Here is a 25,531-nt window from a genome sequence, read left to right as displayed (position 1 = left end):
CCCCCCATTCCCGCAATGGAAAACATTCCAGAATCCCCTCACAACCCCAAAGCAGCTGGGATGTGAATTCCCACTGCTCCCAGGGTTTTGGGTGGCTCTGGAATGTTCTGACAGCTCGGTGACACACTTAAATACTCCAAAGGAATTCTTGCCAGAAGAAATCTGAATTCCCAAGGTTTTCCTGCTTCCAGTAAAATCGGGAATGGCCAAAAACACCCTTAAAGTGCTGGACTGCAGCTCGGAATAGCAGCGGTTGGGTCTCCCAAAAGAGAGGGAATGACCAGAAAAGATGGATTTGGGATTTAAAAAACCGGGAAAACACTGGAAAAATCTCCCAGGGAAAAGCCTGCTGGCACTGTCTGTAACGATCCAGCTCCGTTCGAAATTCCAGAGGGACCTTTAGGATTTCCCTAAATCTATGGAAAAGGACAGATCCATCCAGAAGTTCTTTGGGATCACCAACGGAGCCATTTCCCAGCTTCCCTAAAAACCTCTGGGAATGAGCACACAAAGCAGTTCCTGAGGAGCAGTGGCAGCAGAGCATTCCTCAGGCTGGGAAAATCCGGGATTCCAGCAGGAAAAGTTCAGGGCTTCCTGCGCCTGCAACGGGAAAGAGCCACAGAGAACTTTCAGGATTCATCCAGAGGAATTTTGGGAGCAGCCAACTCCTCATTCCCAGGTTTTTGCACTACCACCCACCTCCTAGAAAATCCAACATTTAATCCAAGGAAACTCCAAAAAAATCCGGTGTTTTCCTTGGATTTTTAGGCAGCAGGAGCAGCTCACAAAGTTGGATTCCAATTCTTCCCATGGGGAATTGGAATTTCCCAATGGATAACATGAGCAAGAGGTTAGAGGGGCAGGAGAGGGAATCCAGGGCATTCCTGCTGCCATTCCCAACCCTATTCCAGCCAGGAATGAAAATCCAAAGTGGGAAGGGCAGCAAGGTTGGGGGGAAAACATTCCTGAATTTTGGAAGCTGTCAGGAAAGAATTCCAGGAGCACTTCCTTGGGCTGGTCATGGAGCTGGAATTACCAGGGATGCCTTATGAATAATTTGGGAAAGAGGGAATTCTCCAGGCTTCCTTAGTGGTATTTTGCAGCTGGAATTTTAGCAGGAATTCCACTGCAACTGCCTCCTCCCACAGGAAATTGCAGTCCTGAGAAACTGGAATTTCCCAATCCCGAGAAATTGGAATTTTTCAATGGATAACGTGAGCAAGAGGTTAAAGGGGCAGGAGAGGGAATCCAGGCTATTCCCACTGCCATTCCTGATGTTCTGTTTGGGAATGCAAACCTGATGTGGGAAGGGCAGCAAAGCCAGGGGGGGAAAGCATTCCCGAAGCTTGGAAGTTGTCAGGAAAGGATTCCAGGAGCACTCACTTGGGCTGGGCGTGGTGCTGGAATCCCGGTCCCAGCGCCGATCCCGCCCTCATCTCCACGGCCACGGAACACTGGGAACACACCAAAGTCAGGATCCGCTGCTTCCCACCAATTCCCAGCATTCCCAGATCCTCATCCAGAGGGGTTTGGATCCCCAGCCTTGGAACCTCCAAGGCCGGGCTGGACGGAGCAGCCCGGGATAGCGGGAAGTGCCCATGGAATGGCTGGATTGGGATGAGCTCAAGTTCCCTCCCAACCCAACCCAGGCCACAATTCCAGGACCCAGGGTGACATTCCCAGGGTGACATTCCCAGGGTGACATTCCCAGCTCACCCTGGTTTCCACATCCGTCCATTCCGAGTCCGCGGCGTCCCCGGCAGGGTCGGGATCGGGAGGAGACGAGCGGCGCTTCCGCCTGGAACGGGAATTTGTGGAATTACAGCACAAACCTCACGGAATTTACCACATTCCAACACTGGAAAACATCTTTATTCTTCCTTAATAAATCCTGGATCCAGCAGCTCCAGCAACCATAGATTTCTCCAAGTTTATGGGATTTCAAGTTGGATTTTCCCATTGGATCATCCGGCCTGGCAGAGGTTCCATGCATGCACCCGGAATTCCACAATTCCAGAAGCCCAAATGAAAGGTCCCATCATTGGAACCTTGGGAATTCCAGGACTCCAGAAGCTCAAATTCAAGGTTCCACAACTGGAATTTTGGCAATTCCAGGATTCCAGAGGCTGGACTCACCCGGTGGGAGATTCCTGCTTGAGGGTCTCGATGTCCGTGAACTGCACGGCCTGGCCACCACCCCTGGTCTTGAACACGTCCCCCTGGAATGGGAAAAGGACAAGGAAAAGCGGGATTAGGACAGGAACAACACTGGGATTCATCCCAGAATTCCAGCCCAAAGAGATACGGACACAAATAAGCTCCTCTCATTTCACTGCCAATGGATTGTTGCCTTTTTCCACAGGAAAATGCAGAAACCGTGGGACCCACAGATCAAGGGATTCCAAAATCATGGGATCCACAACCCACGGATGGGATCCACACAAATAATGGAATTCCATAAATCACAGGATTCACAAATGATGGAATCCCACAAATCATGGGATTCATGGACCATAGGATCCACAAATCATGCGATCCATGAATCATGGGATCCCGCAAATCATGGAACCCAACCGTGAAAACGCCAAACTAAATTTCAATGATTCCAAAGCAACATTCCCAAGATTCCCACAATTCCCAAGGTCACTTTGATGAGCTCGGTCTGGATCTCAACCTTGTCCCAAGCCTGGAGCACCGAGTGCCACATCCAGGAATTCTTTGGGTCATTTTAATGAAATTTCAGTGATTCCAATGCAACATTCCCAAGGTCACTTGGATCTGGATCTCAGCCTTGCCCACAGCGCCACATCCAGGAATTCCTTGGGTAATTTTAACGAAATTCCATCAATTCCAATAACATTGCCAAGATTCCCAAAGGCCACCTTGATGAGCTCGGTCTGGATCTCAACCTTGCCCACAGCCTGGAGCACCCAGTGCCACATCCAGGAATTCTTTGGGTCATTTTAACTAAATGTCAGTGATTCCAATGCAACATTCCCAAGGTCACTTTGATGAGCTTGGTCTGGATCTCAGCCTTGCCCACAGCACCACATCCAGGAATTCCTTGGGTAATTTTAACGAAATTTCATCAATTCCAATAACATTGCCAAGATTGATGAGCTCTGTCTGGATCTCAACCTTGCCCACAGCCTGGAGCACCCAGTGCCACATCCAGGAACTCCTTGGGTCATTTTAACGAAAAATTCATCTGACAATACTCCGGATCTCAACCTTGCCCACACTGCCATCCAACAGAACTCCCGAATTATCACCACGAACATTCCCGACATTCCCAAGACTCCCGAGGTCACCTTGATGAGCTTGGTCTGGATCTCCCCGTCGGAGGCGAGCTCCTGGTGGGTCAGCAGGTAGCGGTCGCAGCGGGCCAGGGCGCGCTCGCTGGGCACGTCCACGGTGATGGCCCTGGGCACGCGCGGCTGCAGCAGCGTCTCCGTGGGCACGTGGGACGGCGGCCGGTGATCCACCCAGCGCTCGCCGGCACTGCGGGAACGCCGCGCCCGCAGCGGCGCCGCCGGAGCGCTCTGGGAATGATGGGAACAGGGAATGGGAACGGGGAATGGGAACGGGAAAGTGGGCAACTGCGGAACCGGGACGCGACCGGGTGGAAGATGGACGGGAACAGGGGAATGGGAACGAGGGGAATGACGGGAATCACGGGATCCACCCAGCGCTCCCGGCACTGCGGGAACGCTGCGCCCGCAGCGGCGCGCCGGAGCGCTCTGGGAACGATGGAGAAAGGGAATGAGAACGGGGAATGGGAAGGGGAATGGGAACGGGGAATGGGAACGGGGAATGGAGAACGGGGAATGAGGAACGGAATGGCAGGATGGGGTCGGGATCCACCCAGCGCTCCCCGCACTGCGGGAACGCCGCGCCCGCAGCAGGGGCCGCCGGAGCGCTCGGGAACGATGGGAAAGGGAATGAGAACGGGAATGGGAACAGGGAATGAGAACAGGAAATGGGCACTGGGATCCACCCAGCGCTCCCGGGCACTGCGGGAATGCCGCGCCCGCAGCAGCGCCACCGGAGTGCTCTGGGAACGATGGGAATAGGGAATGGGAACAGGGAATGGGAACAGGGAATGGGAATGGGGAACGGGAACGGGGATGCGACCAGCGTGGGCACTGGGAACGTGGCATGGGCCGGGCGACTGAACGATGAAGGGGAATGGAACGGGGAATGGGAACGGGGAATGGGAACGGGGAATGGGAACAGGGAATGGACTGGGATAAGTGTAGACGGTGGAAGCGGGAACAGGGGAACGGGAACAGGATGGAATGGAAGCGACTCCATGGCACTGCGGGAACGCCGCGCCCGCAGTCGGCGCCGCCGGAGCGCTCTGGGAACGATGGAGAGTGGGAATGAGAACAGGGAATGGGAACGGGGAATGGGAACGGGGAATGGAACGGGATCCACCCAGCGCTCGCCGGCACTGCGGGAACGCCGCGCCCGCAGCGGCGCCGCCGGAGCGCTCTGGGAACGATGGAGAGTGGGAATGAGAACAGGGAATGGGAAACAGGGAATGAGAACGGGGAATGGGAATGGGGAATGGGAACGGGGAATGGGCACTGGGATCCACCCAGTGCTCCCCGGCACTGCCGTGGCCAAAGCGGCACCACCAGAGCGCTCTGAAAAGGATGGGAACAGGGAATGGGAATGGGGAATGAGAACAGGGAATGGGCACGGGGAATGGGAACAGGGAATGGGAATGGGGAATGAGGACAGGGAATGGGCACTGCGGGAACGCCACGCCCGCAGAGGTGCCGCCGGAGCGCTCTGGGAATGATGGAGAGTGGGAATGAGAACGGGGAATGGGAATGGGGAACGAGAACAGGGATCCACCCAGTGCTCCCCAGCACTGCCGTGGCCAAAGCGGCACCACCAGAGCGCTCTGGAAATGATGGGAACAGGGAATGAGAACAGGGAATGGGAATGGGGAACGGGAACGGGGAATGGGAACGGGGATCCACCCGGTGCTCCCCGGCACTGCGGGAACGCCGCGCCCGCAGCGGCGCCGCCGGAGCGCTCTGGGAACGATGGAGAGTGGGAATGAGAACAGGGAATGGGAACGGGGAATGGGAACGGGGAATGGGAACGGGGAATGGGAACGGGGAATGGGAACGGGGAATGGGAACGGGGATCCACCCAGCGCTCCCCAGCACTGAGGGAGCACTCTGGGAATGATGGGAACAGGGAATGAGAACGGGGAATGGGAACGGGGATCCACCCGGTGCTCCCCGGCACTGCCGTGGCCAAAGCGGCACCACCAGAGCGCTCTGGAAAGGATGGGAACAGGGAATGGGAATGGGGAATGAGAACAGGGAATGGGCACTGCGGGAACGCCACGCCCGCAGAGGTGCCGCCGGAGCGCTCTGGGAACGATGGGAACAGGGAATGAGAACGGGGAATGGGAACGGGGAATGGGAACGGGGAATGGGCACTGGGAATGGCAGGGATGGGGGTCGGTGATCCACCCAGTGCTCCCCAGCACTGCCGTGGCCAAAGCGGCACCACCAGAGTGCTCTGGAAATGATGGGAACAGGGAATGGGAACAGGGAATGAGAACAGGGAACGGGAACAGGGAATGGGAACAGGGAATGGGCACTGGGAACGAGAACAGGGAATGGGCACTGGGAATGGCAGGGATGGGGGTCGGTGACCCACCCAGAGCACCCCAGCACTGCGGGAGCACTCTGGGAACGATGGAGAGTGGGAATGAGAACAGGGAATGGGCACTGGGATCCACCCAGCGCTCCCGGGCACTGCGGGAACGCCGCGCCCGCAGCGGCGCCGCCGGAGCGCTCTGGGAACGATGGGAACAGGGAATGAGAACGGGGAATGGGAACGGGGAATGGGAACGGGGAATGGGAACGGGGAACGGGAATGGGAACAGGGATCCACCCAGCGCTCCCCGGCACTGCGGGAACGCCGCGCCCGCAGCGGCGCCGCCGGAGCGCTCTGGGAACGATGGGAACAGGGAATGAGAACAGGGAATAGGAACAGGGAATGGGAACAGGGAATGGGAATGGGGAATGGGAATGGGGAACGGGAACAGGGAATGGCAGGGATGGGGGCCGGTGATCCACCCAGTGCTCCCCAGCACTGCGGGAGCACTCTGGGAATGATGGGAACAGGGAATGAGAACATGGAATGGGCACTGGGATCCACCCAGCGCTCCCCGACACTGCGGGAACGCCGCGCCCGCAGCGGCGCCGCCGGAGCGCTCTGGGAACGATGGAGAGTGGGAATGAGAACAGGGAATGGGAAACAGGGAATGGGAACGGGGAATGGGAACGGGGAACGGGAATAGGGAATGGGAACGGGGAATGAGAACAGGGAATGGGCACTGGGAATGGTAGGGATGGGGGCCGGTGATCCACCCAGCGCTCCCCAGCACTGCGGGAGCACTCTGGGAACGATGGGAACAGGGAATGAGAACGGGGAATGGGAATGGGGAATGGGAATGGGGAATGGGAAATGAGAACAGGGAATGGGCACTGGGAATGGCAGGGATGGGGGCCGGTGATCCACCCAGCGCTCCCCAGCACTGCGGGAGCACTCTGGGAATGATGGAGAGTGGGAATGAATGGGCACAGGGAATGGATGAGATTGGATGGGATGGGATGGGTGTGGGAAAGGCAAAGGTTTGGTTCTTGGGCTGCATCCTGAGGGCACCACCAAGAGCTTGGCATCAAATTATCCCTGGAATGTTCCCGGCCAATTCCTATTTTTTGGGCATCAAGTTATCCATGGAATATTTCAGGCCAACTCCTATTTAATGGAAATTTTATCCCAGTGTTGTCCAATCTGTCACATTCCTTTAAGTCTCCTCAAGTTTGGGAAAGCTCCTCCCAAATTTCCAAATTCACAGCACCAGCCCAAGGGATTGTCCTGCTCTGCTTTCCTAAAGTGCTCTTGGATTGAATCCTGACAGCACCACCATGAGCTTGGCATGAAATAATCCATGGAATATTCCAGGCCATCTCCCGTTTTTGGGGGATCAAATTATGAATGGAATATTCCACGTCAAGTCCTATTTCTTGGGAATTTTGGTCCAATCTGTTGCATTCCACACCTAGGAAGGAGAGGACAAAGGAAGGGATTGTGAACCTCTGTTTTTCTAAAGTGCTCTTGGACTGAATCCTCAAGGAGCCAAATAATTCATGGAATCAGAGCTCCCAGTTTAAAGGGAATTAGGGAATTAAAGCTGAGGCACACAAAAGGTTTATCCAAGGAATGTTTCCAGGCAGGAAAAGCTCCCAGAAGCACCTTGGAAGCTGGGAAATTGCAGGAGGGATTGGAGGAGACACGAGGGAGACGGAAAGGAAAAGGGAAAATGCCAGGAAAAGGGAAACACCAGGGAAAAACATGAGGACATGAGAAGCGTGTGGCCACCTCAGAGCTCCCTAAAAGTGGGAATTCTCAACTTCCAAGGAAGCTCCAACACCAAGAGGGCAGCGAGAGCAGCCGGGCTCAGTCTGGGACCAGCAGGACACGTGAGGGACAGCTCTACTCTACGTCAGGCTCGAGGACAGAGCACCTTTGAGCCAGGCCGAGCCCCGCCAGGCCAGGACTAACCCTGCAGCACGGATCCTCTTCCTGCTCTAGCTCCTCTCTATCCCTGGGCACCTCCAGCGCTCGGCTCCAGCACATCCCTCTCCGCCTGGCAGGGCTGGGCCAGGCCGAGCCTGCCTCTGCTCCAGCTTTATTCCTGGGCTTGGGAATGCTGGCTGGCTCGCAGGAAGGGCCCCTCTGCTCCCACTCCAGCACACAGGAGGCCACAGAGATGCTGCTGCAAGAGTTGGAGCGCCTGGGCCCGCGCGGGGCCGCCCGGCTGCCCCCGAGCTCAGCGGGGTCACCACAGCTCTGGGGAGAAGGGAGAGAGCAGTGAGACACAGCAGGCGCCATGCAAACAGGGACAGGCACACAAATCCAGGCATTGCCCGTTCCTGCGGAGGATCAGGAGGTGGGAGAATGGATGAAGAGCACACAGGACACACAGGGAATTCGAGCTGCTCCAAACTCAGGGCTCAAACTTCAGCAGGGACATCACAGCTCTGGAGAGAAGGGAAACGTCAGTGACACACAGGAGGCGTCGTGCAGTCAAACAGGGACAGCATGCAGGGACACACAGGTCCAGGGATTTCCTGTGCCTCTGGATATCAGGAGGTGGGAGAATGGTTAAACAATGAACAGAGACAAGACGAGGAACTTAAAAGGTGCTCCAACTCAGGGATCAAACTTCAGCAGCGACACCACAGCTCTGGAAGCAGGGAAACACCAGTGAGACACAGGGAGAGACAGATCCAGGGATTTCCCATTCCTATGGATATCAGGAGGTGGGGGAAGGAATGAAGAAAAAACAGAAGCAGGGAAACACCAGTGAGACACAGGGAGAGACAGATCCAGGGATTCCTATGGATATCAGGAGGTGGGGGAATGAATGAAGAAAAAACAGAAGCAGGGAAACACCAGTGAGACACAGGGAGAGACAGATCCAGGGATTTCCCATTCCTATGGATATCAGGAGGTGGGAGAATGAATGAAGAAAAAACAGAAGGAAAGGAATTCAAGCTGCTCCAACTCTGGGCTCAAACCTTAGCTCTGGGGAGAAGGGAGAGGTCAGTGAGACAAAGGAGACTCCAAGAAAACAAGGACAGAAAAATCCAGGGATTTCCCGTTCCTAAGGATATCAGGAGGTGGGAGAATGGATGAAGAAAAAACAGAAGCAGGGAAACACCAGTGAGACACAGGGAGAGACAGATCCAGGGATTTCCATTCCATGGATATCAGGAGGTGGGGAACGGATGAAGAAAAACAGAAGCAGGGAAACACCAGTGAGACACAGGGAGAGACAGATCCAGGGATTTCCCATTCCTATGGATATCAGGAGGTGGGAGAATGAATGAAGAAAAAACAGAAGCAGGGAAACACCAGTGAGACACAGGGAGAGACAGATCCAGGGATTTCCCATTCCTATGGATATCAGGAGGTGGGAGAATGAATGAAGAAAAAACAGAAGCAGGGAAACACCAGTGAGACACAGGGAGAGACAGATCCAGGGATTTCCCATTCCTATGGATATCAGGAGGTGGGGGAATGAATGAAGAAAAAACAGAAGGAAAGGAATTCAAGCTGCTCCAACTCTGGGCTCAAACCTTAGCTCTGGGGAGAAGGCAGAGGTCAGTGAGACAAAGGAGACTCCAAGAAAACAAGGACAGAAAAATCCAGGGATTTCCCTTTCCTAGAATCAGGAGTGGAGAATGAATGAAAAAAAACAGAAGCAGGAAACACCAGTGACACAGGAGAGACAGATCAGGATTCCATTCTACGAATCAGGAGGTGGGAACGATGAAGAAAAAACAGAAGCAGGGAAACACCAGTGAGACACAGGAGAGACAGATCCAGGATTTCCATCCTAGGGATATCAGAGGTGGGAGAACGAATGAAGAAAAACAGAAGCAGGGAACACCAGTGAGACACAGAGAACAGATCCAGGGATTTCCCATTCCTATGGATATCAGGAGGGGAGAACGAATGAAGAAAAACAGAGCAGGAACACAGTGAGACACAGGGAGAGACAGATCCAGGGATTTCCCGTTCCTAAGGATATCAGGAGGTGGGAGAATGGATGAAGAACAAACAGCAGACAAGGAACTCAAAGCAAGCTGCTCCAACTCTGCGCTTGGGGGCTACTAATGACTAAAATCCCTGCACTTAACCCCAAAAAGGCTGTTTGCTAAATGCAGCAGGTTTGGGAGTGACTCACGGGGGCAGGGGAGGGAGACACGGATCTCGGCAGAGGCTTCTCCCGCTCCCTTTCCCGGGATGGCCTCTCCGGCCTCTCGGCTCTGGGCTCGGTGACGATGGCCTTGAGCTGCTTCAGCTTCTCGTCCTTCACCCACAGCTTGTTCTGCATCTCCAGCTGCTTGGCTGCCACCCGCCGCTCCTGCAGGGACAGGGACAGCAGAGGGAAACAGGGAATTCATTGCTGAGGTTGGAAAACCCACCAGGATCAGCAGGGCCAAGCTGGGGCTGAACCCAGCCTGGAGCCCAGAGCGCCACAGCCAGGAGTTCCTTGGATACCTGCAGGGATGGGGATTCCAAACCTCCCCGGGTAGTTCCAACGTTTATAACCCATTCCATGAGGGAATTTTCCCAGTATCCAACCTGAGCCTGCTTTCTGTCTCCTCCTGTCCTTGTTCCCTGCGAGCAGAGCCTGAGCCCACTGCCCTCCGCTTTCCTTTCCCCTCCTTTCCTTTCCTTTCCTTTCCCCTCCTTTCCTTTCCTTTCCTTTCCTTTCCCCTCCTTTCCTTTCCTTTCCTTTCCTTTCCTTTCCTTTCCTTTCCTTTCCTTTCCTTTCCTTTCCTTTCCTTTCCTTTCCTTTCCTTTCCTTTCCTTTCCTTTCCTTTCCTTTCCTTTCCTTTCCTTTCCTTTCCTTTCCTTTCCTTTCCTTTCCTTTCCTTTCCTTTCCTTTCCTTCCCTTCCCTTCCCTTCCCTTCCCTTCCCATTCCATTCCTTTCCATTAAATTCCCCTCAGTTCCTTTCCATCCCCCTCAATTCCTCTCCTCTCCATCCCATTTCCAACCCAGAACTCCCACAAACACCAACCACACCAACAAACCCCGCTCCTTAAGAGCATCCCACACCCCAAATCCCCAAATCCCCGATGCCTTGATCCCGCTTTTCCCCCGTTCCTGCACTCACACATTCCTTCTCCCACTTGAGGGAGGTCTCAGCCACCATTCCCTGCAGCCTGGCCTCCAGCCTCCTCTTGTCCGACGCCTGTCTCTGCAGCTTCTGGCTCTTGCTCTCCAGCTCCTGCTGCAGGTTCCTCTTGTCCTCCTCGTAAATCGTGGCCGTCTTCTCCAAAATCTCAATCTGCAGCAAGACAGGAAGGATTTGGGCGAGAACACAACCTTTTCATCCAGGAATTCCTGCTTGTATTTCCCGGGAAATCTCAATTTTCACTTCTAAATCGCCCATTTTGCTGCTTTAAAAGCCTCACCTCATAAAAAAAAGCCAACAAATTTTCAGCGGAAGTTCCCCCCAAAATATTTATTCCTGATGGCAAGGAATTTGCCAATAATCCATTTTAAACAATGGGATTTCTGCTCCAGGACGACCCAGCTGACCTTGTACTCCAAGGTTTTAATTTTCTTCTCCAGCCGTTCCAGCTCCGTCTTCTGCCCTGTTATGGTTTTCTCCTTCTCAGCCAGTTTTCCTTGGATATAATTTTCCTTGGATGCAACACTGGAGTCAAATTCTTGCAGCATTGTTTTAAAGGCAAGAACTGGAAGAGAATTCAGATATTTTCTATTTTATCTTTAATCTTCTCTTCTACCCCCAGAACGTCCAAACCTCTGTTTTTCCCAACAAATTTTAAAGCCTAAAATTCCTCAAAAAAAAAAGGTTGGAACAATCAATCTAAACAAGAAAATTGAGGCAAGGGGGATCCTTTGAGGAACAATAAGGGCACCAAATCTGAGTTTTGCCCTGATGTTCCAATTTGGGGCAAATTCCTACCACTTTTGGCAAATTCCTCTGTCAGCATCTGCCTCATTTTGTGGCGCTGCTCCAGGGCCTCGATCAGTTTTGGGAGCGTTTGGTCGTCGTTGATGTCCAAGAGCTCGCAGGAAGGCAGGGGAGGGAAGCTCTGGAAGAAGAGCTCAGCAGCAGACGGCTCCTCTGGTCCTGCAGGATGGAAAATCCGTCAGCAGGACGGGAAAATTCCAATGGACAAGGGGCAGGATCGCGGAAAACTGGGAATGATGGATGGGAGCTACGGGTTTCCAAAGAGGTGAGGGATGGGAAAGGATTAAATGTGACATCTTTGATTCCTTGTTTTACTAAAAGCAGGTCCTGAACATTGGGGAACATCCCTCAATTTCCTTGGCACAATTTCCTGTAAGAAGCTGCAATATTGGGACCATGGATTCATCCCAATCTTGTGGAATTCCTTGGAAAGGAAACCTCCACAGGGACACTGCAGAGGGAAGAGCAGCAGCTCCCAGGGCACTGAGGTTCAGCCTGACACTGTTAAGGCTCAGTGGAATTGGTTTAAAATTTAATTCCCAGCCTTGAATTCCTAACAGAAAACTCTGCTGGAATCATGGAATGGTTTGGGTTGGAAAGGAACTTAAAGTGATCCTGTTCCATGGGCAGGGACACCTCCCACTGTCCCACATTCCAACCTGGCCTTGGACACTTCCAGGGATCCAGGGGCAGCCACAGATACTCCGGGAATTCCAGCCCAGCCCTTCCCCACCCTCACAGCCTGGAATTCCTTCCCAATATCCCACCCAAATTTCTCCATTTTCCAATTTTAAGCCATTCCCTGTGTGCTGCCCCTCCATCCCTTATCCAGTCCTCCTGCAGCCCCTGCAATGCTCTCCAAACTCTCCCTGAAGCCTTCCCTTTCCCAGGTGGACATTCCCAGAGCAGAGTTCCCCATTCCAGCCCTCACCTGCGCCCACGGGGCCGCCCCTGAGCTCCAGCTTGCGGGACAGCTCCTCGCGGAAGGCCTGGTTGCGCAGGCGCCGCCCCGGCGTCAGCCCGCACAGCGGCCGGTCCAGCGGCCGCGCCACCTCCACCTCCTGGGTCATCTCTGCAAAACGCATCACTTGCTGCAAGAAAACGGGGGAAAAAAATGCGCGGGGGCGTGAACGGCCCTGGATCCGGCTGGCTGGTGAGGGGCGAAGGCCAGGGCTCCTGTGCATCCAAAGCCAGCCCCCCTCGGCGGCTTGGCCTCGGGCTGAGCTGGGGGATAGCTCGGAGCAGCGCGGTGAGAGACGAATCAGGAGGCGACCACTTGCTGGGGGTAAACTGTCGGTTTATTACAGAAGCACCAACAAGGAGGGGAAACACCCAGCAAATGGCCCCGAACAAGGGGCAGGAGAGGGTTTTAAGGGAAAAGGGGGGAAGAAGGCAGGGAAACCCGGCTATCCAATAGAAATACATATTTGGAGGTACGAAACATAACTGATATACCAAAGTAACCAACTGTTATAAATCATAGGAGGGGCTCCGGGGCTACAGCCAACCATACCTCCCAGAGAAAGGAAAATTCTCGAAACCTGGGAGGAGAAAAGGAGTGATTGACTGACCCCAAGGAGGAAACAACTTTCACTTTATAAGAGAAACCAAGGGAGGAGCAGTTTCATTTCCATAGCAACATAACTGGCAGGGTAGCAGCAGGAAGTAATACAGAAAATGGGGGGAGCAAACTAACGAACTTAAGAACACACCACAGCAAAAAAACACCAGGAGCACCCGGAGATGGGACTGGATCACTCAAGTGGGAAAGGAGGAATTATCCGGCTGAAATCGCAGCTATGGTTTGGGATCTTCCGGAAACCTCCTCACAAGGTGCCACAAAACCTTGGGACAGCTGGAGTTCTTGGAATAGGAAGGATTAAACACCCAAATATGGCTCCATGGAATTCTGTGAGGAAGGAAAACCTTTCCCACCTTCCAAGCAAGGAGCAGGTGTAAAATGAAAGCAAAAACAAGACTTGGGGAGCAGATTTATCCCACAGAATTATAAATGAAGGGCTCAAACAAAAATTATAATTCTTTATGTCTCTTGGAGTACAAGAATCCAGGGAAAAAGGAAAAAGAAGAGCAGGAGGGAATGGAAAAAGGGAACTTACCAGGCTTTCCTCGTAGTCCTCTGCCTTGGGATTCACACACACGATCATCCGAACTTTCCCTTCTCCATCGAAATAGTTCTTGAAGAGATGAGTCAGCTTGGAGTCTCTGTATGGAACCATCTGGGAATAAAGGCCGAGAAAACCCCGTGAGTTTTCCTTATCCAGGTGATGAAATGCAAGGCTAAGCAGGGAAGGGCTGCCCACCTTGTTCGTTCCGTACAATTGGTTCTCCCGCAGAACCTCGATGCACGTCCTCAATGTCATCAGTGACTGGTTGATATTCCCTAAAAAAAGCAAACACAAGGCAAAATAACTCCATGAGCAGCTCTTGGATCACGTTCCCAGATTAGTCAGAAGAATAAATTGCCTAATTAACGATATTTGTTAATAATTGCTCTAATTAACTGAAGTGGCAGAAGTGCTGCTGCAAACTTGTGGGACGATTTGAGCTCATCAAATCCTAACTGATCCTAACAGAGCACTTCAAGAATTCCTGGGATTCCTCGCTAGGAGACGGGATTAGCAGGAGTTTAATTAGCAGGGTTAATTAGCAGGGTGCTCCAGGGTGTTCCTACCTGCCTCCCGCAGTCTGTTCCCCTCGGCTTTGGTCCTGTTGGTTCTCTCGCTTCCCGCCAGATCCACCAGCGACAGCTGGCTCAGGGTGATCTGCTCCTTTTCCTGGGACACACAAGAAATCCTGGATTCCCTTCAGATCGGGCTGGGGGACACCTCATCCCAAAACCCACTTCCAAAGAATGTGTGGGATACGAGCTCACCGGGGTTGGTACAGCCCAGACAGCAGCACAGCTTTTTTTGGGAAGTTTGGCAAGATCCCTTCTGCCTTGGACCATGGGATTGAAAGCTGTTGGATCATTCCAATTCCCCAAATTTTAGATTCCCAAACACAGGAAAAGGTGAAAACCAAAGGAATCAGCAGCTTCACCCTCTGTTTTAACACCGAACTTTATGATTAATTCTGCCACCGAACTTTATGATTAACTCTGCCACCTCCAGACTTGAGGCACGGGAGCTGCTTCCAAGGTAAATTCCATAAAATTCTCCTGGAATTCTCCTGGAATGACCCAGAACTGACCTGCAGCACGTTGTCCCCATCAGCATCCAGAGGAGCCTGTGCCAGTTTGATGATGAACACGGAGTGGGAGCGGCTGGATTCCCGGTTCAGCTGCGTGTTGGCGATGCGCCGCTTCTTCTGCCCTGCTCAGACACACCAAATTCCCAAAATTCCTGCTGCTTTCCCACCACCATCAGGGTGTGAGGGGTTTCCCAGCTGTGGGATATTGGGAAGGGTTGGGAATGGGGAGGCCCTAAATGCCCAGAGAAGCTGTGGATGCTCCATCCCAAGGATGGGGCTGATCCAGCTGGAATTTCCCTGCTCGTGGATGATGTTTAAGGGGCTGGGAATGTGGGATCAGCCCTGAATTCCAAGATTTTTACCTCTCCAAAAGACTTCAAAAGCTTCCTCGGTGGATTTGACCTCCACTTCGGTGCAGCCCGTCACGTACATGTTGTGGTTCTGGTCTTCCCGAAGGATTTTGGACTGGGGAGGTCTTTGGGATAATGGGAAAGAGGGAAAAAAATCCAAATAAATCCCAATGGAGGGGAGTTCTCTGTGCAGCTTCTTGCCATGCAGATTCTCTCGGAGGGCAAAATTCAGCAGGAAAAGGTCAAAAATCGGAGGGAAAAAATTCAGAATTTGGAGGGAAAATGTCACAAGTCTGAGGGGAAAAGGTCAAAAATTCTGAGGGGAAAATGTCCAAAAATGCTGAGGGGAAAATGGTCAAAATTCAGGGGAAAAGGTCAAAAATCAGAGGGAAAAAATTCAGAATTTGGAGGGAAAATGTCACAAGTCTGAGGGGAAAAGGTCAAAAATTCTGAGGGGAAAATGTCCAAAAATGCTGAGGGGAAAATAATCCAAATTTCTGAGGGAAAAATGGTCAAAATTCAGGGGAGAAAGGTCAAAAATTCTGGGGGAAAAGGGACAAAATTCTGAGGGAAAAAATCCAGAATTCGGAGGGAAAATGTCACAAGTCTGAGGGGAAAAGGTCAAAGATTCTGAGGGGAAAAAGGTCAAAAATGCTGAGGGGAAAATGTCCAAAAATTCTGAGGGGAAAATGGTCAAAATTCAGGGGAAAAGGTCAAAAATTCTGAGGGAAAAAATTCAGAATTTGGAGGGAAAATGTCCCAAGTCTGAGGGGAAAAGGTCAAAAATTCTGCGGAGAAAATGTCCAAAAATGCTGAGGGGAAAATGTCCAAAAATGCTGAGGGGAAAATAATCCAAATTTCTGAGGGAAAAATGGTCAAAATTCAGGGGAGAAAGGTCAAAAATTCTGGCGGAAAAGGGACAAAATTCTGAGGGGAAAAAATCCAGAATTTGGAGGGAAAATGTCCCAAGTCTGAGGGGAAAAGGTCAAAAATTCTGAGGGGGAAAAGGTAAAAAATGCTGGGGGGAAGAAGTCCAAAAATTCTGAGGGGAAAATGGTCAAAATTCAGGGAAAAAGGTCAAAAATTCTGAGGGGAAAAATTCAGAATTCGGAGGGAAAATATCACAAGTCTGAGGGGGAAATGGTCAAAATTCAGGGGAAAAGGTCAAAAATGCTGAGGGAAAAAATTCAGAATTCGGAGGGAAAATGTCACAAGTCTGAGGGGAAAACATCAAAAATTCAGAGGGAAAAGGTCAATTATCCATCTAAAAGATGGAAGAGGGAATACAGGACATGGACACACAGCCAGGATTAGTGACACTCCAGCTACTGCTCTAATTAGCCGCTATTTAATTGCAATTAATTGCTTTGGTGGCAGCTATTGCTTTTCTACAAGCACACAGAAGCAAGGAGAGCATCCTAGGTTTCCTAGGAAAGCAAGGAAAGGCAGGGAATTTTCTGCTTCTACTCAAGGAAAACAGCACTGGAATAATGGGAATAAGACATTGGACACATACACAAAGTCTCCATTTCTCACAGGAGTGTTGCAATTGTTCCACCTACCAAAAAAATGGGGAAAAATATTAAATCCTTGGTTTCTGCCTCAAACCTTTCCACGCTGCTGCTTCCAGAGGGAGAAATAATCCCAGAATTTTTTTTTTTTAGGATGGGCTTTGGTAATAAATACCTTTTAATTTTTTTTTTTACATTTGATTTTAATGTTTAAAATTTTAATTGAAGTTTTAATGTTTAAAAATTTTATTTTGAAATGGTTTAAAACCATTCAGTGTTTAAACATGGAATGGTTTAAAAGCATTCCCAGAGATTCAAAACCTTCTGGAATGAAGACCCTGGAGACAGCTCCCAGTTTGCTTTGCCCTCGTTAGTCTTTGTTAATCAACCACTCCTTAATTAACATAGGACTGAGGGGCTCCTTTAATGGAGTTGGAATTTCAATCCATGGGTTCCAAGAGGAATTTACAGACTTTTCCTATTAATTTTAGACATCACAAAGGCACACCTTTGAAAAGAAAATCCCTAAAAGTATCCCTGATTTCTGGTTTTATGGGAATTACTGATATCAAGTGGAATAATAGGGAAATATGGAGCACCAAACCAGTGTTTTGCAGTTTCCAGGGCAAAAATCTGTGGAATGGCTTGTTCCAAGTGGAAATCACCTGTTAGAATAGACTGGGAATTTAAGTGGGATAGAATTGGCTAATTAATTAAATATTTGCTCACTAATCATGCAGCCTAATGAAGAAGGGAGCACCCTGGCCACCAGCACTGAAACATTCCCGGCTGGAACCCTTTCCACGTGTGTTTAACAGTGATTCCCAGGAATTCTGAGCCAAGGTCAGAACCAAAACACGAGGGTGGACATCCTACAAAATCCTCCCAGGACTGGGAATACCGGAATTCCCAACCTCTTGGGTTTGGTGGGCTCCAAGCAGACGGTGGATGGAACAGGACACAGAGACCCCGCTCTCATCCCACTGCTCTCATCCCAAACCTCTTCCCGGCGGCTTGGCGCCGATTCCCAAGCCCAGCCTGGGCCAATCCCGAATTCCCCAACTCACTTGGGTTTGATGGAGTCGCAGGGCGCCTCCTCCAGCAGGTCGTAGATGTAGTTGTTGTAGATCTCGATGTAGGAGACGAAGACGCCGTAGACGTTGTCCTCGTCCACCTCCTGCGCCCGGCAGTGATCCTGCACGGCGATCATGTCGGCAAACTCGGGATCCGGCTGTCTCCTGCGGGAAACGGGGATTTGGGACGGCGTTCCCGGCAGCCGGGACGCGCCAGGGCGGCTCAGAGCGGAGCTGAGGGGCTGCCCGGGGAAACGGGAGAGATTCGGCAAAATTCCCCTTCCTGCGGGGTCCTGGGCAGGGCCTGGAGTCGGAATTCCATGATCCAACTGGGGGAATCCCATGGCTGGAATTCCATTATCCAAATGGGGGAAATCCATGGTGGAAATCCATTATCTAACTGAGGGAATTCCATGATCCAACTGGGGGAATTCCATGGCTGGAATTCCATGATCCAACTGGGGGAAATCCATGGTGGAAATCCATTATCTAACTGAGGGAATTCCATGATGCAACTGGGGGAATTCCATGGCTGGAATTCCATTATCTAACTGAGGGAATTCCATGATCCAACTGGGGGAATTCCATGGCTGGAATTCCATGATCCAACTGGGGGAATTCGATGATCCAGCTGAGGAAACTCCATGATCCAACAAAGGAAATTCCATGATGCAACTGGGGGAATCCCATGGCTGGAATTCCATGATCCAACTGAGAAATGCCCATTGTTGGAATTCCATGATCCAGCTGAGGGAGTTCGATGATTGGAATTCCATGATTCAGCTGGAGGAAATCCATGATCCAACTCAGGAAATTCCATGATCCAACTGAGGGAATACCATGGTTGGAATTTCATGATCCAGCTGAGAAAAGCCCATTGTTGGAATTCCATGATCCAACTGAGGGAGTTCCATGACTGGAATTCCATTGTACAACTTGAGGGAATTCCATGATTGGAATGCCATGATTCAGCTGGGGGAACTCCATGATACAACCGAGAAACGTCCATGGCTGGAATTCCATGATCCAGCTGAGGAAATTCCATGGTTGGAATCCCATGATCCAGCTGGGGGAGTTCCATGGTTGGAATTCCATTATCCAACTGGAGGACTTCCATGACTGAAATTCCATGATCCAGCTGACGGAAATTCCACGGTTGGAATTCCACGATCCAGCTGAGGGAATTCCGTGGTTCTGTGGAAATATCTCCAAATTGAACTTCACTAGATTTGGTTGGGAAATCCAAATTCCAGTTTGGTCTGGCTTCACAGAGCTGGATTCTCACTGAATACCAGGGGTTTTAATCCTGCCTTAACAGGTACAAAAAATGGGCTGAGCCTCAGTCTCCTCAACTAAAGAGCTGCTCAAACCACATGGAACACACTCATTTCCCATTAACATTTCACTAATTATTATTATTATTATCATTATTAATAACTTTGCCCATGGAACAATAACTTGAAGATCCCTTTGAAATTCTGAGGGGAAAAGGGACAAAATCTCAGGGGAAAAAAAAGTTATGGAATTACTCCCTCCAAGCTGAAATCTCTTGTTAGAACCCCAGGAATAGATTGGGGATTTCAGTGGGATACAATTACCCCATTAATTAAATATTTGCCAATTTTTTCCCCTTTTTTTTCCTTAATTTTTTCAAGGGAAGAGCCCAAGAGAAGCTAAACCCCATTTCCAGGGAATAAATTCCCTCTGCTATTCCCAGAGTCACTCACTTCCCAGCTGGAGTTTTTGGGGTGGGCAGGGCCTCTCTCCTCTGGCGTTCCAGCAGAGCCTCCACCTCGCTCTGCACATCCACCCCGTTCTTGTCATCCAGCTTGAAAACCTGAGGGAAAAACCAGGAATTTCAGCCAATTCCAACATCCAGGTGCTGCCCAACAAAGCATTATTTGATTCGTTAATTAGTCTGATTAGGCCGGTATTAATTTATTAATACCACGCCCCTCATTGGCACTCGACCCAGCAAGATCTGACAGAAACAATTTGCAAAATAACGTTTTAGGAAAGCTCCCAAGGATGAGAATTCCAGGATTATTTCAGTGTATTTTAGGCACCACAAGTGCAAGCCTTTGGGAAAATATCCCTGATTTCATGAGCGGACAATTCACTTTTGGTTTTATGGGAAATACTGAAATGAAGTGGAATAATATGGAAATACAGAGCATCAAACCAGTGTTTTCCACTGTTTCCAGGGGAAAAAAGCCATGGAATGGCTTCCTCCATGTTGAAATCACCTGTTAGAACAGCAGGAATAGATTGGGAATTTCAGTGGGATACCACCACCTAATTAATTAAATGTATGCTTATTAATCACCCATCCTAACGAGGAAGGGAACACCTTGGTCATCAGTACTGAAACATTCCTGCCTGGATTCCTTCCCATGTGTTTTTAACAGATTTTTCCCAGGATGGGCTCGGGCAATAAGCACCAAACCACAGAATGCTTTAAAAGCATTCCCAGAAATCCAAACCCTTTTGGAACAAGGACCTTGCCGTGGGGTTTTTCCCCTCATCCAAGCCCTCCAGGGGCAGGTTTGGAGCAGGAATCCATGGATTTGGGGAGCTGTGGGGAGGCACTCACGAATCTCTTGGCCTGGAAGGGGCCGATGCTGTTGAAGATCATGGCCAGGCAGCGGGGCAGGAGCCCCCCGTCCCCAGGAGATCCTGTCATGGTGTGGGTCTTCCCACTGCCCGTCACCCCATAGGTGAACAGCAGACCTGGGAATGCAGGGAAAAGGGAGAAATCAACGGGATTGGGAAAAAAAAACAAAACAAAAAACCACACCTCAAATATTCACGTCATAGCTGGGAATATCCATCATTCTCTCCAAGTTGTGCCATCCCTGGAATATTCCAGACTGGATGGGGCTTGGAGCACCCTGGGATACTGGAAGGTTTCCCAGCCCATGGAATGGGATGAGCTTTAATGCCCTTCCCATAGATTTTATGGTGTTTTTTTGACATTTGTTGGCTTTTTTGGGAGTTGAAAACATGCTTGGCTAAAAGCCCAAAATGCTGATTGCACCACTTGCAACTCCCACAAGCCATGGGAAAACTTGGGAGAGCAGGGAGAGGGATCTGGATGCATCATTCATGGAATTCCAGAGGCAGGGACCCCTCCTGCTAAGCCAGGCTGCTCCCACAACACTTCCATGGCATGGGATCACCCATTCCCACCCAAACCATCCCAGCATTCCTATCCAGAAAGAGCTTCCAAGGGAATTCCAAGCTGAAATCTCTTGTTAGAACAGCAGGAACAGATTGGGAATTTCAACTGGATACAAGTACCTAATTAATTAAATAGTTGCAATTTTTTTTTCTTTCATTTTTTCAAGGGAAGAAGAGAAGTGCAATCTCCGTGTGAGGAGCTGAGCTACAATTCCAACCAAACCTCAGGAACCCTGGATCATCCATTCCCACCTAAACCATCCCAGGATTCCCATTCCAGAAAGAGCTTCCAGGGGTGTGGAGTGAGGAGCTGAGCCACAATTCCAACCAAATCTCAGGAATCTTGGATCATCCATTCCCACCCAAACCATCCCAGGATTCCCATTCCAGAAAGAGCTTCCAGGGGTGTGGAGTGAGGAGCTGAGCTACAATTCCAACCAAACCTCAGGAACCCTGGATCATCCATTCCCACCTAAACCATCCCAATATTCCCATTCCAGAAAGAGCCTCCAGGGGTGTGGAGTGAGGAGCTGAGCTATGATTCCAACCAAACCTCAGGAATCTTGGATCATCCATTCCCACCCAAACCATCCCAATATTCCCATTCCAGAAAGAGCTTCCAGGGGTGTGGAGTGAGGAGCTGAGCTACAGTTCCAAGCAAACCTCGGGAGCCCTGAAATCCCGGGAATGGGGACAGGGAGAGGAGCTCTGCTCACCGTTCTTGCCCCGGATCAGATCCTCCACCAGAGGCTTGGCCACCACGTCAAAGAGCTCCTTCTGTGCCACCAGCGTGCCAAACACCTCCTTGAAGGAATACTGGGTCTGCCAGGAGAGGGAAAACCACCCTGGAATTCCGGCCTGGAGCGACCAGAGGGATCCCACAGAGTGGAGAATTCCCAAAGGACAGCTAAAAGCTGGAATTTCCTTTCAGAAATTCCCAGAATCCAACCAAAGGAACACCCACCGTGGCTAAAGTGGAGCTGCTCCCTCAGGGAATTTTGTTTATTTTGGATCTTTTTCCAGTCCAGCCTCAGTTTTCAGTCTTGAACTTCAAGCTGGTTTTATATTTTTAATGAATTATTTTAATTTTAAATTAATTTTCATTTAATTATTTTAATTTTAAATTTATTATTTAAATTAATAAATTATTTTAATTTTAAAATTAATTTTAATTGTCCTAAATTCCTAAACTGCTATTATTTTTTAATGAATTATTTTAATAAAATTTTAAACAAATTTTAATTTTTGATGAACAAAACTCTTCCTTAGGGAAATAGCTGAATTCCAAATTTCTGAACAAAAGTTCACTTAATTAAATTAAAATTCCATTAATTAAGCTTTGCCTGTTTTATTTAAACCTTTGAAGACCACTTAATGCCCTTCCCATAGGAATTTTCCAGCTGAACTTGGAAACAAAATATTCCACATCCCAGCTAAGATCCCCACCTGGAAAAGCTGTGGATTCCCTTTTCCTGGAGTGTCCAAGGCCAGGTTGGATCAATCCGGGATGCTGGATTCCCATGGAATGGGATGAGCTTTAAGGCTCGATTTGACAGATCAGCAAGTGATGGGGTTTTTTTGTCCTAGATGGGTTTTTGCGTGGGAAACTTTTGGATTTTGCACTCTGCAAGTGCCACAAACCACGGGAAAGCTTGGAGAGCGGGAGCTGGATGGAATTCATGGAATTGGATGGGTGGGAAGGGACCTCAAAGCCACCCCATTGCCAAGGGCAGGGACACCCCTGCTAGGCCAGGCTGCTCCAGGGCACCCCCAGGGGCGGGGGCAGGAACTGCAGGCGGGAATTGCGGCGGGAATTGCGGCGGGATTCCTCCGTTACCTCGCGGTACTCGCCGTTGCGGAACACGCGGTAGCCCTCGGGAGGGTGGATCTGCACCGTGGTGCCGTTGATCACCTCGATGCAGCACTCCTGCTCCGCACGGCTCAGCGGCCGCACGCGGCAGTACACCTGGGAAACCGGGAATGAACGGGAATGGACCGGGAATGAACCGGGAATGGACTGGGCAGTACACCTGGGAAAACGGGAATGGATTGGGAATGGACCGGGAATGGACCGGGAATGGACCGGGCAGTACACCTGGGAACGGGGGAAAAACGGGAATGAACGGGAATGAACCGGGAATGGACCGGGCAGTACACCTGGGAAAACGGGAATGAACGGGAATGGACCGGGAATGGACCGGGCAGTACACCTGGGAAACCGGGAATGAACGGGAATGGACCGGGAATGGACTGGGAATGGACCAGGCAGTACAACTGGGAACGGGGAAAACGGGAATGAACGGGAATGGACCGGGAATGGACCGGGAATGGACAGGGCAGTACACCTGGGAATGGGGGGAAAAACGGGAATGAACCGGGAACGCACTGGGTAGTACGCCTGGGAATGGGGGGGAAAAACCAGGAATGAACCGGGAACGGACCGGGAATAGACAGGGCAGTACACCTGGGAATGGGGGGAAAAACCGGGAATGAACCGGGAATGGACCGGGAACGGACCGGGCAGTACACCTGGGAATGGGGGAAAAACGGGAATGAACCGGGAATGGACCGGGCAGTACACCTGGGAAAACGGGAATGGACTGGGAATGGACCGGGAATGGACCGGGAATGGACCGGGAATGGACAGGGCAGTACACCTGGGAAAACGGGAATGAATTGGGAATGGACCGGGAACGGACCGGGCAGTACCCCTGGGAAAACGGGAATGAACGGGAATGGACCGGGCAGTACAACTGGGAACGGGGGAATAATGGGAATGAACGGGAATGGACCGGGCAGTACAACTGGGAACGGGGGAAAAACGGGAATGAACGGGAATGGACCGGGAATGAACCGGGAATGGACCGGGCAGTACACCTGGGAATAGGGGAAAACCGGGAATGAACCGGGAATGGACCGGGCAGTACAGCTGGGATGGGGGAAAAACCGGGAATGAACCGGGAATGGACCGGGCAGTACACCTGGGAATGGGGGAAAAAACGGGAATGAACCGGGAATAAACTGGGGAGTACACCTGGGATAGGGGAAAAGCCGGGAATTAATCTGAGAATGAGGGAAACAGGGATAAACCGGGAATAAATCTGGGAATGAATCTGGGACTGGGAAACAGGGATAAATCCGGCAATAAAACCTGGAGTGAGGGAAGCGGGAATAAACCGGGAATAAATCTGGGAATGAACCCTGCAGTACAGCTGGCATTGGATAACAGGGATAAACCGGGAATGAACCTGGAGTGAGGGAAACGGGGATAAACCGGGAATAAACCTGGGAATGAACCCGGCAATACAGCTGGGATTGGGATCAGGGATAAACCGGGAATAAATCTGGGAATGACCCTGGGATTGGGAAACAGGGATAAACCCGGGAATGAACTCGGCAGTACAGCTGGAATGAGAGGTGGGAATGAGCGGGAACCGGGATAAAGCCGGGAATGATCCGGGATAAAGCCGGGAATGCGGCGGGGCGGGAAGGGGGAGCTCGGGATGGGCCCGGCACTCACCCCCACCGGGTCCTTCTGCGTGGGGTTCGTGGCTTTCCTCGGCCTCCGCGGCGTCCTGGCCCTACTGAGGGAGAGAGCGTCAGGGGACCGGGAACGGCCGGAACGGGGAAACGGGAACCGGGAACGGCCGCACCGGGAAGGGCCAGACCGGGACACCGGGAACAGCCAGACGGGGAAACCGGGAACGGCCGGAACGGGGAACCGTGAAGGACCGCACCGGGACACCGGTAGAGGGGAGACAGCGAGAGGACGGGAGGAGCGGGCAGGGGAGGGGAGAACCGGGAGAAGCGCGACAGGGGAGCACCGGGACGGGGGAGCGCCAGGATGGCGCTGAGAGCGACCCCGCTGCCCTCCGGAACCCCTCAGGCCGTCCCCCCCGTCCCCGCCCGGGGCTGCGGAGCCACTCACGCCGCCTTCATGTCGCCGGTGGCGCCGCTGTCGCGACAGGGCCCGGGGCTCGCGCTGCGGGGCTGGCACCGGGCGGCGGCCGCGCGCCCGAGAGATTCAAATCTGTCCAATCAGCGAGCACGGCGCCGATGACGTCGTCACGCACGGCTCGTCACCATGGTGACGCGTAAAGGGGCGCGGCCCGAGGCGCGGGCGCCCCCTGCTGGTGGCGGTGGTGAAGGGGAGGCCGCGGGTTCGAATCCCGGCCCCGGCAGATCGCGGTTTTTCCCTCCGTTTTTATCCACTTAATTTCAATCTTTTTGGAAAACAGGTGGAATGCAGACCGTTTGCAGGACCAGAGCTTCCCTGTGTGCCTGTTTGGAGGCGAATCAGTCACTCAGTTAATTCCCAACCCGATGGAAATGACTGAATTCCCCATCTGTGGAAAATGAGTGAATTTCCAACCCAATGGAAATAATTCCCAAACTGTGGAAACTGGTTAATTCCCAAACTGTGGAAAATTAGTTAATTCCCAAACCAATGGAAATTAGTGAATTCCCAATCAGTTGGAAATGAGTTAATTCCCAACCTGTTGGAAATAATTCCCAACCTGTAGGAAACAAGTTAATTCCCAACCCGATGGAAATTAGTTAATTCCCAACCTGTGGGAAATGATCCGTGGTGGAAAATAACCGTGGAAATGCGGTGCTGGGACACATGGGAAAAATCCAGCAGAAGAAGTCC

At 51.3% G+C, this 25,531-nt stretch overlaps 1 protein-coding gene across 3 annotated transcripts; it reads right to left on the bottom strand.

The window, feature by feature from the left end:
* Positions 1-25,068, bottom strand: KIF23 (kinesin family member 23). 3 transcript variants are annotated; one of them, XM_064721944.1, is made up of 23 exons: positions 24,809-25,068; positions 24,401-24,464; positions 22,718-22,846; positions 21,597-21,702; positions 20,294-20,430; positions 19,428-19,537; positions 17,695-17,865; positions 15,129-15,241; positions 14,767-14,888; positions 14,249-14,351; positions 13,878-13,957; positions 13,674-13,793; positions 12,488-12,647; positions 11,548-11,715; positions 11,157-11,314; positions 10,729-10,902; positions 9,791-9,970; positions 7,600-7,887; positions 3,312-3,542; positions 2,137-2,219; positions 1,717-1,798; positions 1,384-1,454; positions 1-600 (listed from the first exon to the last, which is right to left on the bottom strand). In XM_064721944.1, exons 1-23 carry the CDS (start codon positions 24,817-24,819, stop codon positions 585-587), a joined length of 2,877 nt encoding a protein of 958 aa, XP_064578014.1. In that variant the 5' UTR covers positions 24,820-25,068; the 3' UTR covers positions 1-584. The 3 variants fall into 3 exon arrangements, with proteins under 3 accessions (XP_064578014.1, XP_064578015.1, XP_064578016.1); XM_064721945.1 differs by having other exon boundaries at positions 24,401-24,461; XM_064721946.1 differs by lacking the exon at positions 7,600-7,887 and having other exon boundaries at positions 24,809-25,066.
* Positions 25,069-25,531: the final 463 nt, after the last annotated feature.

This window comes from Zonotrichia leucophrys, chromosome 10, assembly GCF_028769735.1.
Source record: "Zonotrichia leucophrys gambelii isolate GWCS_2022_RI chromosome 10, RI_Zleu_2.0, whole genome shotgun sequence".
Taxonomy (NCBI): Eukaryota; Metazoa; Chordata; class Aves; order Passeriformes; family Passerellidae; genus Zonotrichia; species Zonotrichia leucophrys.
This window is presented reverse-complemented; position numbering and strand designations above follow the sequence as displayed.